Source organism: Drosophila serrata, unplaced genomic scaffold (genome assembly GCF_035046125.1).
Source record: "Drosophila serrata isolate PLE 108 unplaced genomic scaffold, ASM3504612v1 contig_364, whole genome shotgun sequence".
NCBI lineage: Eukaryota > Metazoa > Arthropoda > Insecta > Diptera > Drosophilidae > Drosophila > Drosophila serrata.
In genome coordinates, this window is record NW_028257262.1 from 607,061 (window position 1) to 622,077 (window position 15,017).

The 15,017-nt window shown below is 44.9% G+C and overlaps 3 protein-coding genes across 13 annotated transcripts in view; 1 reads left to right on the forward strand and 2 right to left on the reverse strand.

Moving 5' to 3' along the window:
- Nucleotides 1–612: 612 nt before the first annotated feature.
- LOC110177190 (uncharacterized) lies at nt 613–1,597 on the reverse strand. 2 transcript variants are annotated; one of them, XM_020943786.2, is made up of 3 exons: nt 1,393–1,597; nt 1,053–1,231; nt 613–970 (listed from the first exon to the last, which is right to left on the reverse strand). In XM_020943786.2, the coding sequence occupies exons 2-3, from the start codon at nt 1,178–1,180 to the stop codon at nt 730–732; spliced, it is 369 nt and encodes a 122-aa protein (XP_020799445.1). In that variant the 5' UTR covers nt 1,181–1,231; nt 1,393–1,597; the 3' UTR covers nt 613–729. The 2 variants fall into 2 exon arrangements, with proteins under 2 accessions (XP_020799445.1, XP_020799444.1); XM_020943785.2 differs by lacking the exon at nt 1,393–1,597 and having other exon boundaries at nt 1,053–1,342.
- Nucleotides 1,598–1,796: 199 nt separating this feature from the next.
- Calx (sodium/calcium exchanger 3) overlaps nt 1,797–15,017 on the reverse strand; it is a 39,259-nt gene continuing 26,038 nt past the window's right edge. For 4 of the 10 annotated variants that reach the window (XM_086839351.1, XM_020943861.2, XM_086839352.1 and 1 more), the window contains exons 3-9: nt 9,332–9,423; nt 5,982–6,130; nt 5,243–5,342; nt 5,059–5,178; nt 4,833–4,991; nt 4,593–4,764; nt 1,797–4,475 (exon numbers count right to left, since the gene is read on the reverse strand). In XM_086839351.1, coding sequence (XP_086695477.1) covers nt 4,271–4,475; nt 4,593–4,764; nt 4,833–4,991; nt 5,059–5,178; nt 5,243–5,342; nt 5,982–6,130; nt 9,332–9,423 — 997 coding nt within the window. In that variant the 3' untranslated portion in view covers nt 1,797–4,270. Of the gene's footprint in view, nt 4,476–4,592; nt 4,765–4,832; nt 4,992–5,058; nt 5,179–5,242; nt 5,343–5,981; nt 6,131–6,829; nt 6,860–8,013; nt 8,053–8,717; nt 8,733–9,331; nt 9,424–15,017 lie in introns of all 10 variants that reach the window. The other 6 variants (XM_086839347.1, XM_086839348.1, XM_086839349.1 and 3 more) reach the window with 3 other exon arrangements.
- On the forward strand, nt 10,035–12,334 carry Alp5 (Alkaline phosphatase 5). Its single transcript, XM_020943865.2, has 2 exons — nt 10,035–11,811; nt 11,873–12,334. Exons 1-2 carry the CDS (start codon nt 10,456–10,458, stop codon nt 12,212–12,214), a joined length of 1,698 nt encoding a protein of 565 aa, XP_020799524.2. The 5' UTR covers nt 10,035–10,455; the 3' UTR covers nt 12,215–12,334.

Genomic DNA, 15,017 nt, shown 5'->3' on the forward strand with positions numbered 1-15,017 from the left:
AAAAAGAAAATTTTCTTAAATAATCGGAGTTTTCCGAACATCATATTTATGCCAAAATAGCATTAATTTTGATTCGGAAAGCTTTTCTGTGCAAGTTTTTATAGCACTAACAAATCTGCATACTGCAATTGTTAATGCTGTTATAAGTTTCTGACTAAAATTATAATAACCTGCAAAAAGGTATAAAAACAGGCAAATTTTTCCAAAAATCATAGTTAAAAAAAACTCATAACTAAGCCAATAAATCATTAATTTGAATTCGGAAAGCTGTTCTATGCTAGTTTTTAGTAGATTAACAATGCTGCATACTCAGTTTTCAAATTTAAAAAATGCAATTTGTTGTCAAATTTTGGCAATTTTAATGATGTAACCCCTTATAAAATTTTCAATTTTTGGAAAAATGTCAAAAATGTATTTCTTGACCGGACATGGCTAGAACGACTGGGCTGTTGATGCTGATCAAGAATATATATGGTTTATAGGGTCGGAAATGACTCATTCACTGCTTTGGAAGCTTCTAACTGAAATTATAATACCTTGCAACAGTATAAAAATATACAAATATTGTTGGGCTAATATTTTTAAAAATCAATTATAAAGTATTGTCCGGAATTATATTTAATAATAATTTATTTGCCTTTGTTTTGTTTCTATCATTGTCTAGCGTCCACGCAGGCGTAGCACGTCATTCAACTTCTGTCTCTTAAAGCTATTTTTCTAAAAGCCATTTCAGCGACTGCCGTAGGAGGCCAGAGCCAGCGGCGTGGATAGTGTTGTCGTGGTGGGGATATTTCCGCTAATTGCTCTGTTCTGCGGACAGACACTGTCGGAATACGCCAGAGCCAGGGCGGCAATCAGGGTCATGATAAAGGCGAGCCCCAGGCCCCCGCAGCAGAGGCGCCGCACATTCTGCCACCAGGGATCCAGGGCGAAGGGCAGCAGTTCATCCAGCGTCAAGCCGTAGGAGTATCTAACAAGGAGAGAAGGAGGAGAGGAGGAAAACGTTGTGTAACGAAGTTATTTTTTAATGAAATGCGACAGTAAGCGTTTACTCAGCAGTTGTGAAAATGGGATCATAATCCTTTGGACCCTTCCGCGTTGCAGGAACGACAATAATGTGCTGCTGCTGTTGATGTCCTTGTTGCGTTGCTAGCAGCGCTGTCTTCTCATTGCAGGACATATTTGACTTGGTGTATACCGAGTAATCGTACAAAAACTGGGGTATATTCAGCTTGGAGAATATCGAGGATTGATTAACAATGTTAATAATTTTAGATCTATAGTTAAAGAAATTTATATTTAATAGATCTAGATGAAAGTTTCGAAATGCCTTTAGGAAAATATCATTAAAGGGGTATTAAACAAAAGGCTAAGCATCCTTGCCTTGCTTACTTGTCTGTCTCGTGGGGAGTCCCTAAAAGTGCAAACACTTGAAGCTGTGCAATTCGCTGGGAATTACTCCGTGGAGAACGAGAACTGGCGGAAAACTGGCGACTGGCGACTGTCGACTGGCCTCCGCTTTGTCGCAACTTTAATTAGCTAGCAGCCGGGGCTGTCTTATTGCTTTATTGCTGTTTGCCTTTGTGCTCGGATTCCTGTAAACAACTTTATCTCTCTGCCTTTTGTAGCGGTGTCTCTACGCTCTGCGCTCATCTTCCGCAACCAGAACCAGAGCCAGCTTCCTTATCTGCCGGCTATTTTTTTGGGGCATTGCATAACGGCGGTCGTCCCCCAGTTACCCAGAAGTGATAAGAGCTCTTTCGGACTTCGGGAAATGCGAAAATGAAAAGTCTGGGTCGGTTTAAAGTGTAGTTTATTGGTTTTCATTTGGTAAACATGCACGGAATACATATATACGTATGGGGCACTGCTCTGCCGAGAGATGCCAGTAAGTCTAGGGCCCTAGGCGCTCTATTCGATTAGGTAAAACGTTAAGCATTCTGCTAGCTCGCTGCTGCCTTGCGGTACGATAACGAGTTCGAGTACGAGTATGTTCTCATAGTGAGTATATTCAAATGCGTAGCTTTCGATCGGGTATTTTCTTATGGCGTATTGAAGTGAGAAAAGAGTTACGGCTGGTGAGAGATCGGTGGATCTGCACCCCAAGCATATGCTACACAAACTACGAGTACATATGTATGTGGTAGTCGGTAGTCGATCTATTCGATTAATTGCATACTTTATTGGCTTACGCTCTGGATACATTTAAATGGGGCTCTGGATGCTCGAGTATGTATTGGTTTTGCTTTTTGGTTTTTGATTTGTTTTTGGGTTTTGCTTTGGGTAAAATCACATTGATAAGTATACATGTAAAATGCAGTAGGTAGATATTACTTGAATTCGAAAATACACGATAAGAAACAACAAATGATTAATATTGTACAATACACATACATATTAATTGTCGGTTTGCCCATCAAAACATACAGATTCGAATGCTATCAACTATCGTACATCTATGGAACGGAAAAGCCGAATCATAACTGATCGAAAGGATAAGTTAAAGTAAAAGTATAAAGAACCAATTGCTACCGCTTCTTCTATTCAGATACGCTGTCTACTCCTAGTTCTTTATGTCCTATGTCGGAAGCACTTTACTCGATTTATTTGCCTTTGCCATTAAAGATAATCGTCTATAGGTAATTGTCATTATATATGTATATATATATCTGGATATCCTCTATGTCGTATTGTTACCCTCACTGCGGTTCGGCACTTCTATTCCATTCATTATTCCTACTGCGTCCTGCACTATATTGATTTCCTTCCGTTCATGGATATATATGGCCTCGAGCTTACCCTGACCCCTGGTCTGTTAACTGCAGTTATATTTCTTGAAGGTCCTTTTCGGATCTATAACCAACGCACTGTGACATCGTCGTAATTTCGATTTAAAAAAGGGAAATGAAAAGGCTTTAAGGGAAATAAATTTAAAAAGAAATTTAATTACATTATCTAGCGGTAAACATTGATGGTATAATTTAATACATTATTCATTATTGTTTGTATATTTATTAAATTGTTTCATAGTTCGTATATGTATGCGGTAATTAATTATCAATTACGACTAAATTTGGCGCAGTTTCTTCATTAAATCCCCGTACAGTTGTGTGACCCCAAATATATAATACAAATTTATGCATGTGGCTATAAATATCATTAGGTTGCTCCTCCTCCACTCTCATTCGCTAGAATTTTGCTATATGAAAAATAGTACAACGCCATACAAAAAATATGTACCACCTGCCCGTTTTACATTTTGATTACGATCAATTCTAGTTATTTCGGTTGTTTCGTTTTTTTCATTTTTTGGTGTTTGCCTTAATATCCAGTTTTTGTTTCTCTACGTTTCGTTCGATTAGGTTCGATCACTGCCAGCGACATAAGCAAATTGAAAGTCTTTTTTAAGTAAATTGATTAGTGCTCTTGTTCTTGTTCTCATTCTCATTCTCGTTCTGCAGTGTGGAAACACTGATGGTCTTTCTCGCTAATCGCTAGTACTAGTAAGAGTAAGTAGTGCCGCCATTTGCCTTGGTCAGAGTTTATGAAAATGTCGCAGCTAGTTGGACTTGTGTCGATAGTGTGAGTGACTAGAACTAGTTGTTGACGAGGCTCCTATTTGGTAGTTGTCGTAGTTAAAGTAATAGTAGTAGTTGTAGTTGCAGTTGCAGTTGCAGTTGCAGTATTTGTATTAAGTGTGTTAGATGGCTAAGAGGGATTGCGTTTTTCGTAGGCTAGGCTAAGACCCTTGGATTTCTCTAAAACTTACACATGTATTAAATTAACAATGGTTTTCGGCAGATAGAGAGACAAATATGGAATTGGGACTATTCGGGGCTCGGAACCCGGGTAGCCGGCCCCTTTTTTTTGGTTTGGGTTTCGATTAATTGGATTAAGTACAGCTTTAACAAACAACAACAATGACTTAAGTTGTACACAGAATGATATAATAAATATAACCGTAATTTAATCGTAAATTAAGTATATGTGGCATAACAGTAAATGATCTCGTTACAATTACAAGATTGCTGAGCCGTGGCAGCCTTTCTGTATTTACAATTCATATATCAATAGATTGAGTAATCGTAAAAATTTGTTTTGTTTATATATGTAAGCCTGACTTAAACCTATTTAACAATACAATTTTACTTTTAAAATTTTACATAAGATATATATAAATTTATTCTCAAACTCTTTCCAACGCCAATGCGAACAATGCGAACGGTGCTCGCCCCAAATGCGGCCAGAGCAATGCGACTGTGTGAGCTCCTTAGACGCGGATGATGTCGTAGGCCTCCAATATGCAGATGACCACGTAGAAGACCCAAAGGAATACAAGGATCGCTGCGCTGATGTACTTTGAGACCTTCGGACCGCCCAGTTCGGCGCCAATGCCCTTGTGACAGCGCCGAACCATGATGAGGAAAACGGCAATCAGAGCCTCGCCGCAGAATAGCGCCACAGCAAAGCCAATTCTGTAAGGAAATTGTATTGCATCAGTTTTTAGCTTTTCAATAAATGAAATGCCATTGGTTTCACTAGTTTGGCAGGGAGCAGGGAGTTTCTCCCATAATTGGATAGGGATTACTCACGTTCCAGGCTCAACGTTAAAGGTCATGCCATGGGAGCTGTGGTACACAGCCGCGATGGTCCAGGCCAGGCCGATGCCCAGGAATACGTTGACTGCATTGCTGCCAGTGACGTTTCCGATGCAGTTATCTGCTCCCTCGTCGTGCTTGGCCGCTATCATGCTGGCAAATGTGTCTGCAAGTCGAGAGGGAATTGAGTGCCAGGTGCCAGGTGCGAGGGGGGCCTGGTTCCGGATAACTTACCTGGTATGCTGGTGCCCAGGGCAACGAACAGGATGGCGGTCACCGAGTCCTTGATATTGAGGGTGCAGCCAAAGTATGAGGCGGCGTCCCCAATGACGGCGGTGATGACCCCAATGACGACTATCGACACCACAAAGGTCACATAGCCGCCGCAAATGTCTGTGGACGAGACAGTGGCTGGTGAGTGGGTTTTCTGTCACCGGAAAAGTCGGTGAGGGATGCTTACCTGTGGGCGGCACAAATGCAAATAATACCTTCCAAAACAGGCAGAAGAAGTGGCTAATGTAGTTGAAGCAGGTGGGCACCTCATCCTCGTAATCGTCACGGTCGTACTCACTTTCGTCGGCTGCAAAGGTTTGTTTGCATGAAAAGAGATACTTGGAAAAAGGAAAATCAAATGTCGGGTCTACCTGGAATGACGGTGAGGGCATCTTTAAACTGCTCCTTCCAGGAGGATGTGCCGAGCACAGAGGAGACGTTCGCTTTGGCCACCAGTTTGTCGACTGTAGCCTGCGGATAGAGTTTTGTTATTTGCAGTTTAAAATTTGATAGTTTCAGTGGTGAAATTGTACAAGTTTGTATACCTAATAATGTTTGTTAATGTTTACAATAATACGAAGATAATCAATCAATCGGTCAATCAAGAAAATTAATATAGTATCGATGACAAAGTATATTAAACTTCAGGTGGATGAACCAAAGTTTTTCGTGGGTGCGTTACTGGGCACCCTTCAGATTGACGGACAACTTTTTCTGTGCTCACATTAAGTATACGCCACCGAGCAACAAAGGACACAAGTCCATTAAACACACACACAGGCACAGACACAAGGCAAACAGGGCACTCAACGTGTCATTTAGAGATTTGCACACAATTAGGTGCTTATTTGCCCTGCACCTGGGCGGTTAACGGTTACTCGATCTGGTCACTGGACAGCTCCGCCCGCCACTCCGGGGGATTCATTACGCTTACGGGCGTGCCAGTCCGGCGCACGCACTCACTTATCCGTGATGTCTGCATGTAAATGGGCGCAGGGATTGGGCTTGGGACTATTCTTGTTGTCACAGTCGTCAGTTGACCGACAAGTGAATTGGATTGCTTTTCATTTGCATTGTGGAGAACGATGTATCAGTGTCAAAGGGACTTACCTTGAATTCCTGGCTCTCACGGATGCGCACGGTTGCGGAAGTCAGCTCCCCGTTCCTCGGCTTGCTCATCAACAGAATCCTATCCAATTCGGTCAGATCGTTTGCGTTTTTCTTCTCCACCGCCTTGATTTGGGCTGCCATGTCGTCGTCTGGCCAGGTGAGAATCAAGAATATTAGTCCTCCGATTCGATTGAGCAAACACTGTGTTGCATGCAGCCACTCCCCCAAACAGATTATCTTAAGACTAACGTGGTACGAGAGTTACTAGACAGACATAGTGTGGATTGTGTGTGTTGGCATACAAACGAAGTGGTGATTGCACAGACACATAATAGATATAGAAACATAGTTATGTAAGGTATTTCGCAGGGACAGAGATGAAAGCGGATAGTTTCTCGGTAAAAGAAATACTCGGAATAAAACTGAAGCAAAACACACGCCCGCAATTAGCTGGAAAACTAATTAAAAGCATATGGTTGTAATAGGATGCGGGCTTCAATTGAAGGGGGAAAAGGGAAGGCCAACCGAAGAGGGGAAGGTGTGGGAAAATAAATCAAAGCCCATTGAAGCGCACATATTAAAGCCACATTTTGTTGCTATTTATTCCGCGACTGCCTTTTCTGTTTAAAGCATTTTCGGGTCTCGGGCCAGCGACTTCAATGAGCTTGCAAAGTGCTTATGCTAAGTTGACATCAGGATGCAATTGAGTGGAAAATGGAAATTGATAAACTGCATATTAAGCAGACTGGAGACAAAACCAGAGACAGAGGATAAGGCAAAGGCAAAGGACATAAGACATGCATAAAGGTCACGGTTTAACATTAGGTCCCCAGATATTGATGACTCACGAGTGGGATCTCCGGAGTGTTCGTGTTTTTCTATAGACATCGACATGACACAAGAACGTTGAGGTGTGATTTTTGGGGGTAGAGTTCAGAGAATTCTTGTTAAATGGTCTCAAAACATGTTGGATGTGGCTTCAACAATCACTTTCTAAATATTCAGTTAACGAATATGCGATGTGGTGACATGTCTTGCTACTTTCGACTTTAGTTGGGGACATTACATTTGGTCGTTTTTAATCGTTAATCGCTACTAAGCAGCCACTAAAGCCACCGGTTAGGTAACGCACAATACATCGAAACAAGCATTTGGGCTTAATCAGTCAGCCGGTCACGATCGTTAGGTATGTATGTATACTTAATCAAGTGCTTACAGTAGTGTTGCCTTAAGTCTAAAACACACAGATAATACACGTTCAACAGAAACAGCCAAAATGGAGGAACACAAATTACGTAGAACAAAAGCCGGATATCGGGGTATCGGTTTCTGATCACAACAAATCAGAGATTACGATTACGTGTATTACTTACAAATCGATTTGGCGATGCAGAGGCATGTTTGATTGGTGTGTGGCACCGATAGCAATCGGCGCGGTATCGATATCGAGATCAAATTCGAGCAGCAATCGGGGCAATCAGGCACACAACATGTGAGAGGATCGGATCGGGCACAAGCGCGTATTACAAATGTCCGCCGAGCATAGAGATAACCAAAATATTACCAAAAACTGTGTCCCTGCTCTAACTTTATTTCAATTGAAGACGAACGAAGCCCGATTTTGCCCGCGTGCTCTGGGGTTTGCGTTTGCTAATTGCTTGATTTTTTTGATTTTTTACTTTACACAAAAGCCAGAAGCTTGCATTTTGTCAAGTGCGTGGTTGCTGCGTCGAAAAAAGCGCAATTGTTTCGATATAAATGCAGATGCAGATGCAACGCCTACACATATACACACATAGATAAGACACTAAAGACGCACATACAACGGAGATTATGTATACGACGTGTGGGTTAATGACCAATCGAACGAAAACAATAAAAGAGCTATGAACATGAACTCTCTCTCTCTTCATCACTTTTCAACCTGACTTTCGCTGCATATTCACTATTAACTGAACACTTGAAATGATCGATCGGTTCCGCAATATGCAGAGAGATATGGCAAAAACAAAAGGAAAATATTTTTACGTACCAAAAAATCGATTGAAAAATGATTCCTTGTTAGTGTCATCTGCGTGAGGATTGATCGTGTGACATTTGGTGGCATTTACGGAGGCGATTGGTTCGATTGGGTTAGAGAGACAAGTGTGAACAATGGTTAAGTCTAGTTTACAGGCGAAATGGTTACAGTACTTGGGGTGCTATGGGATGAGGTGGTGCAGGATTGATATCGGGAACTCTATGTGGGGCACAGAGATGCGTGTGAGGAGTACTACTGGCTAACTTCGATTGATACAAAACATAAATATAAGACTCTTCTGCCCATCGCCACTTTATCGATAAATAACTGATACGGAGGAGGAAACGGAAATTAAACTAGAAACATAAACAGGGAAGGAGGAGGGTCTATAGGGTACGTACACAACACCAAAACAAAATACTCTACTATTTATACTTCGTGGAATGGCTTTAAGAGGAGAGAATCAAATGAATTTGCACTTTTTTGCCCGCAATTTCCGCACTCGGTGAAGAAAAGAAGAAAAAAGGAGCTGAAACTAAAAGTTGCACTTGGCAACCATATTTCAGCTCGAGAAACCGAAACCCGAAAGTGTTGGCCAATCGCAATTGGAACTTTACTTTTTCACATTCTTTTTCCGTTTCACGTAACGCGTTTCACGTTCTACGCTTTCGTGTTCAATTAAAATAAAATTAATTAATGCACAATTCAAGGCTTACGGTAGTGAGTGGAATCTAGAAGCATAAAGAACACAAATTAAAAGACCAAAAAGTATAAAAAGAACCCATGAGTCGAAGGGATGCGAAAAGACATACGAAGCCAAATTAACAATTTCTTTCACATCAAATTGGAATTTCCAATTTACAAAGTTTTAATGTTTTCGGTTTTTGCTCATTTTTCTGTTTTCTGTTTTTCTCTGTTCGGCCGAGCCGGGCTCTTCCACCTGTTTGTAATATATTTTTGGAGGGGTTCAAAAGCGGGAAAAAGTCTCGAAAAAGAGTTGCTTGGAAACAAGGTTTAGGGATGGTGGGTGGTGGAGTTAGGGTAGAGGTCGAGGTCGTGGAGTGGAGAGTGCTGTGTCGGTGTATCCCAGGTGTCGCAGGCTCTGTTCCTGACCAGGTCAGATAGGAACTTGTGTCATTTTTGGTGCACAGCTACCTGGGCATTTTCTCTGGGCTGCTTCGCTCAATTTGGTTAGCATTGTCAGTGGGTTAGAGGAGGTTCTTTGGACTGGGGGTGGGACTTTGGTTTGGTTGGAGTTTTGGTTCTGGTTTTGGGGTTTGGTTTTGGGTTCTGGTTTTGATTCTATTCCCTCTCTGGTTCTGTGACTCACCTGGCGCCAACTCGGGTGTTCCAATGTAGACCCTGAAGCTGACATCCTTCTCATAGCTGCTCTGCTCCATAATGTAGATGTCGATGGTTTTCCTGCAAGAAATCAAGAGCACAAAGCGTTAGAGAATTGTGTGAGAGGCAGGAGGTGTGAAGTGCGTAATCGAGTGCACACAAACCAAGAGCCTTGAGTCGTTCGTGATTAATGCTCTTGCCACGGCTATAATGGCCACAATCTTGACACACTCGAAACGGAGATTCGAATTTATTAGGCAGCATTAAGTGCGCAGCTCTCGGCTGCGACATTACCACACCCTCGCGCATCTTGCCCCTTGTGAGGGATGTGCATCTACATATATTACGTATCCGCCCAGTGGACCCAAAAGTTTGCTTGAACACAAATATTCGCATCACTCATGTGCGGTGAGTGAGTCTAATTATAATCGCTTCAAGAATTTTTATTATTTTTAGCCATAAAGTCGACACTTTGTTTGCCTTCGATCTGAAATGGCCAAACATTCGAGCGATAGCGATAAGTTCAAGTGGACAAACAAAGATATTCATACCCAACAGTTGCAATTCCGCCTGCCGTTTTAGCCGTCTCTCATTCGTTCGCCTTTGCTTTGGCTAATTTGCTCTCGGCCAAGTGCAAACCAAGGTCGGCACTCCCGCCCCACGGTAGGCTAGCTCAACCTTTAACCTTTCCGCCGGTTGGCAGCTGCTTTTCTTCCACTCCAATGCCTTTGCATTTCTCAGCTGGATATTAAAAAGGCAAAGGCGCTCGGCGAAAACAGTCACCTGTTTATGACCTGGCTTTTATGGCCCCGAAATAAATGCGAAAGGGGAAAATGGGACGCCTTACAATCCCCATAACTGGTTATACTACCCATCAAATAATAATCTGCCTTCGCCAGATTTTCCAGCCTGATTACGTGATGGCCAGGGGCCGGTGCTTTCCTTAGAGCCCCGGAACAGATGACCAACAGGCTGGGCAACAAGTTCCACCGCCACTCACGTGCCTCACCCCACTGTTTATTCCCTCACAATAAATCTATAAAACTTGTCGCTGGCCATCGTAAATAAAAGCACGCCCCGGACTAAAGGGAATTAGGTGGCGCATTAGATTTGATGCGATTTGCCGTTTATGGGATCTACACGTCTCCGCCTTATCGCCCCTTATCGCAATCGGCCGGAATCGAATCTCCGATAGGCCAAAGTCGGAGTAACCGTCGACCAGGGTCAGTCTTTAGCAAGATGTCCCGCAGGCTGAACGCAATTCTGATCGCCATCGCTCTGCTGGCCGTGCCCACTTGGTCAGCCCCGGAATGTGGCCGCAATCCGGAGCAGTGTCGGGAGCAGGCAATGCATCCGGATCTACCGGAGCCGCAGCCGGAAGTGAGGAAGATGAGGGCCGTCGAGGGCGAGGACACCACCGCCTACTGGCGTGAAAAGGGAGTGCAGTTCGTCCAGCAGAAATTGGCAGCCCAGTTGAACCAGCGACAGGCCAAGAACGTGATCCTTTTCCTGGGTGACGGTATGGGCGTGACCACCACTGCTCCGGCTCGCAATCTTCTGGGCGGCGAGGAGAAATCACTCTCCTTCGAGAACTTCCCCTACACGGGCCTCTCGAAGACCTACTCCGTGGATAAGATCGTTCCGGACTCGGCGTGCACAGCCACGGCCTATTTGTGCGGCGTGAAGGGTCAGGAGGGCACCATTGGTGTGAATGGTCAGGTGCCCCGCACCGATTGCAAGGTCATGCTGGACGAGACCACCCACGTGGACTCCATTGCCAAGTGGGCCATGGAGGCAGGCAAGTGGGCGGGTCTGGTGACCACCACCCGTGTGACACACGCCTCACCCTCCGGTGTCTACGCACACATTGCTGAACGTGACTGGGAGAACGATGCAGAGGTGGCTACCGATTGTGGAGCCAACTCCGGAATTCAGGATATTGCATATCAGCTGTCCCGCGGTGAGGTGGGCAGCAAACTCCGTGTGATCATGGGCGGTGGACGCAAGCACTTTGTTGATTCCAGTCTGGAGTCCTGGGGCAAGCGAAACGACGGCCTGAATCTTATTGACGAGTTCAAGGCGGCCAGCAATAAGAACGTCTATGTGACCACCGCCGCGGAGTTGGAGGCCGTGGATGTGACAACAACTGATCGCCTGATGGGTCTGTTCAATGACGACCACATGCAGTATATGATGGAGACCACACCGGAGAGTAGTCAGCCTACTCTGGAGCAGATGACCCGCAAGGCCATTGAGTATATGAAACAGAGTGAGCAGGGCTACTTCCTCTTCATCGAGGGAGGGCGCATTGACCAGGCTCATCATATCAATCAGGCGCGAATGGCCCTCAACGAGACCGTGGAGTTCTCCAAGGCCATTGCCGCTGCCCAGGAGCTCACCAGCGAGGATGATACTCTACTTGTGGTCACTGCTGATCACTCGCATGTGTTCACCTATGCAGGATATGCGGTAAGAGAATATCTTCAGTGTTTTCTTCAGTTGTTTAATGTTTCCATTTCCAATTGTTTAGTACCGCGGCGAGGATGTCTTTGGGAAGGCTCCAGTGACGGGACTAGATGGGAAGCCATACATGGTCTTGAGCTATGCCAATGGCCCCAGCTACGAGAACTTCTATGACACGGAGACCAAGGAGCGCAAGGATCCTACAACGGTGATAACCGGAGCCCATGATGATGAGTTCCCCTCTGGGGTGCCAATCGACATGGATTCCCATGGTGGCGACGATGTGCCTGTTTACGCTCTGGGTCCCTGGTCACACCTCTTCACCGGAGTCTACGAGCAGAGCACCATTCCCCACCTGATGGCCTACGCGTCCTGCCTGGGCGAGGGTCACACCATGTGCAGCAAGTAGGATCGAAGGATGGATGGGAGGATGCCATGTCGCCTGGCCATAACAATTAAGTTTGAAGCTCATTAAATCCAGCCAGCAAGCGGCATTTGCATTCGCCTGCACTCGAGTTTATTATGCGAACGCAAACTGCAAATTGAATTAAGGCGACTTTGCCGAGGGAAATTCTTAACTGGGTTACGTGTGGCGGGGCTCCCATCATCGCCCACGTAACTCGCAGTTTGAAACTCATCAGGGTGGATCTGATGCCATGGGAGGAGCTCCACCGAGTAGCTCCGTCCGACTTCTTGACGGTGGGCTCTGTGTTGCGTGCGCACGCCAAAAAGTTGGGAGCGCCTTGGAGCTGGGAAATGGAAATGTGCAAATTGCCACGTTTTGGGTCGTGCGGCGGAGCCATTACAGAGATTGGGCCGCAGACTCCTCCTTCTCAGGGATGTAACTACACTCTGAACTATGTGTTGTACTGTAATTGCATATTTGCAATACCAATTTTCCGTGCCACCATCAAAGAGTAATTAAAATCATTAAAAGACATGCGTCATCGCTGACTAATTTGAAAAATTGCCCGCAAATTGCCAGCAAAAAAAGGATTCCGAGTAACTTTCCATGTGTGTGTGTGTGAATAGGTGCTTCCACCTCCATTTCCGATTCGATTGAACGCTAAATTATATCCGCCACACACACACACAAACACACAGGAATGGCAAATGGCACACTGCTGTGCTGTGGGTGTGCGTGTGTGCCAAGACCTCATTTCCTCCATATGACAGCTATTAAACCGCCGAGCCCAGAACTAGGTCTCTTTCCCCTACTGCTCGGTTGCCCTGGCATTCAATGCTAATTTTCGTTGTATTGCCAATGCCTGAACCACTTCCGCCGTTTGATTTCAATGGCAACGACCACGTCGCCGCTGCTCATTGTTAACCGACGGACGGGCCTCTAATCCCCGCGCGAAGGGGCTATTGATTTTGCAAAACTATCAAGTGAGTGGCGATGGAGGAGACCCATTCGGGACAGCAGACACAACTCGGCCCACACTGTGGCCACCAGACGTGCCATGGTCAAAGCCATCCGGGCGTAGGCCCAGCCGGAAGGGCAAACTTGGACTGTGTGTGGTCAGCCTGGTTGGCTGGCTGTGGCCTGGATTTGTTGCTGGGCCAACACTTTGTCCAACAAGTGCTCTTCCAATGCTATCAGATCTCTTTCGATTTATGGTTTTGTATGATTTATAACCAAGATAAGGAGACTTTAATTAATTTAATGCCCAGTAGTTATCGGATTATTTGGATTTTGAGGTAAATAAAAGCTTATGATTCAATAACTACAATGACAAAATCCAGCAATTACAGCGACTTGGGTCAGTGCAATTTTCTAACTTTAACAACTTTCACATATCGCATTCATTAGGATCCTTTGGAGAGCTAAACAATGGGTTAACGAATCGCATTGGGATGTGGGCAAAGCACAAAATCAGACAATTTGGTTGGATGAGCTTGTAAGCCGACGATTACAGTCCACACTGCCGCATTCCGGAACAGTATCCGGTGTCCACCACTCCTCCCAGCTGATTGATGCCACAGCTCAGGCTAATAATCCGCACAAGAGGTCCAGTTTGCCAGTCTGATTTCACGGCTCCTGCTAAGCGCCTCAATTACCTGCCCGGGCTTTTGCTTGTGGCTCCTGCCTGCTCCTGCCCTATACCCTCTCTTCCCTATCCCAAAATCTACATCCCCGATCCCTGTTCCCGATGCCAGTTCCCAGTAGATTCGCATGCAAAGCAGACCCCTGGAAATACCCGTATGGTCAAGCACACATAATAGCATTACTTAGTCAACGCAAGGGCGAGGCCACCATTGGGAAAGGTATGGAATGGTGTGGAATGGCAAGGGGGCTGGGGGAGGTTTTGTGCAAACTTCTGCTTGAAAATAAAATTAAAGAAAAATACAGCAATTTGCATAGCAATGAGCAGTGCACAGGTCCCCCCTGCCGGGTTGGGAACGGTGGGCTTTGGAGTGCCTTTTGGGCGGGACTAACCATTAAGCCCCAATTGCCAACTCTCTGGCCAACTTTTACCTTTTGTTGGGCCACCACCAGCCATCGTGTAGTATCCTATCGTATCTGCCCACTTGGAAATCCCAGCTGAGCCACCTAGAGACCTGCGGTGAAACGTCGCTTTCGGTTGGGAGTTTTCCGAATGACGTTGCGGCTGCATATCATATTATTGGGACGCAGCGCGTTGGCTTTTGAGGTTTTGAATTTCAAATTCGAATTCAAGGCAAAAGTCGAAGTCACCTGGGTACGGGCCACACTGCGCAAAACGTTAAAATAACAACGAAATGCGAGATGGGTTAGAAGGTTCTCTGGGTTAAGGAAAATCCAAGCTGCTAGCCAGCGGCCATTGATTGCAATATGCTGCTTTTAGCCCCAGGGCCAGCTGCTCTCTCTCTCTCTCGATAATTATAAATGTTTTTGCAAGGCGTCGTTTTAATGGAATTTCCAGGAAAAACTGCAGGATGTGCGGGCGGAAATTTAACAAGAATTTTTCAGCGTCAGATTGATTGGAACTTCGGGGAATTCGATTAAACGCAACTGCCCGGTTCGTCCCTGAATTCTCGCCTGATCGAAATTAAAGGGTGTTGAATATCAATTAAATCACATGACAGTTCACACTTGGCAATTAACGGAAAGTACCTTGAAGTTCAAGTGGAAATTGCAGAGGCTCGCAACAGGTAGGAAGTGTGTTTAATGCATTAAGACAGACACCAATTAGTTTTGGTCAGAAAGTAATTATAATTCCAATTAAATT

Coding starts and splice junctions, on each gene's coding strand:
- LOC110177190 (XM_020943786.2), bottom strand. CDS start 1,180: ATGTCCTGCAATGAGAAGACAGCGCTGCTAGCAACGCAACAAGGACAT. Junction 971..1,052: donor CCCATTTTCACAACTGCTGA/GTAAACGCTTAC, acceptor TCTCCTTGTTAG/ATACTCCTACGGCTTGACGC.
- Alp5 (XM_020943865.2), top strand. CDS start 10,456: ATGCGATTTGCCGTTTATGGGATCTACACGTCTCCGCCTTATCGCCCC. Junction 11,812..11,872: donor TCACCTATGCAGGATATGCG/GTAAGAGAATAT, acceptor CCAATTGTTTAG/TACCGCGGCGAGGATGTCTT.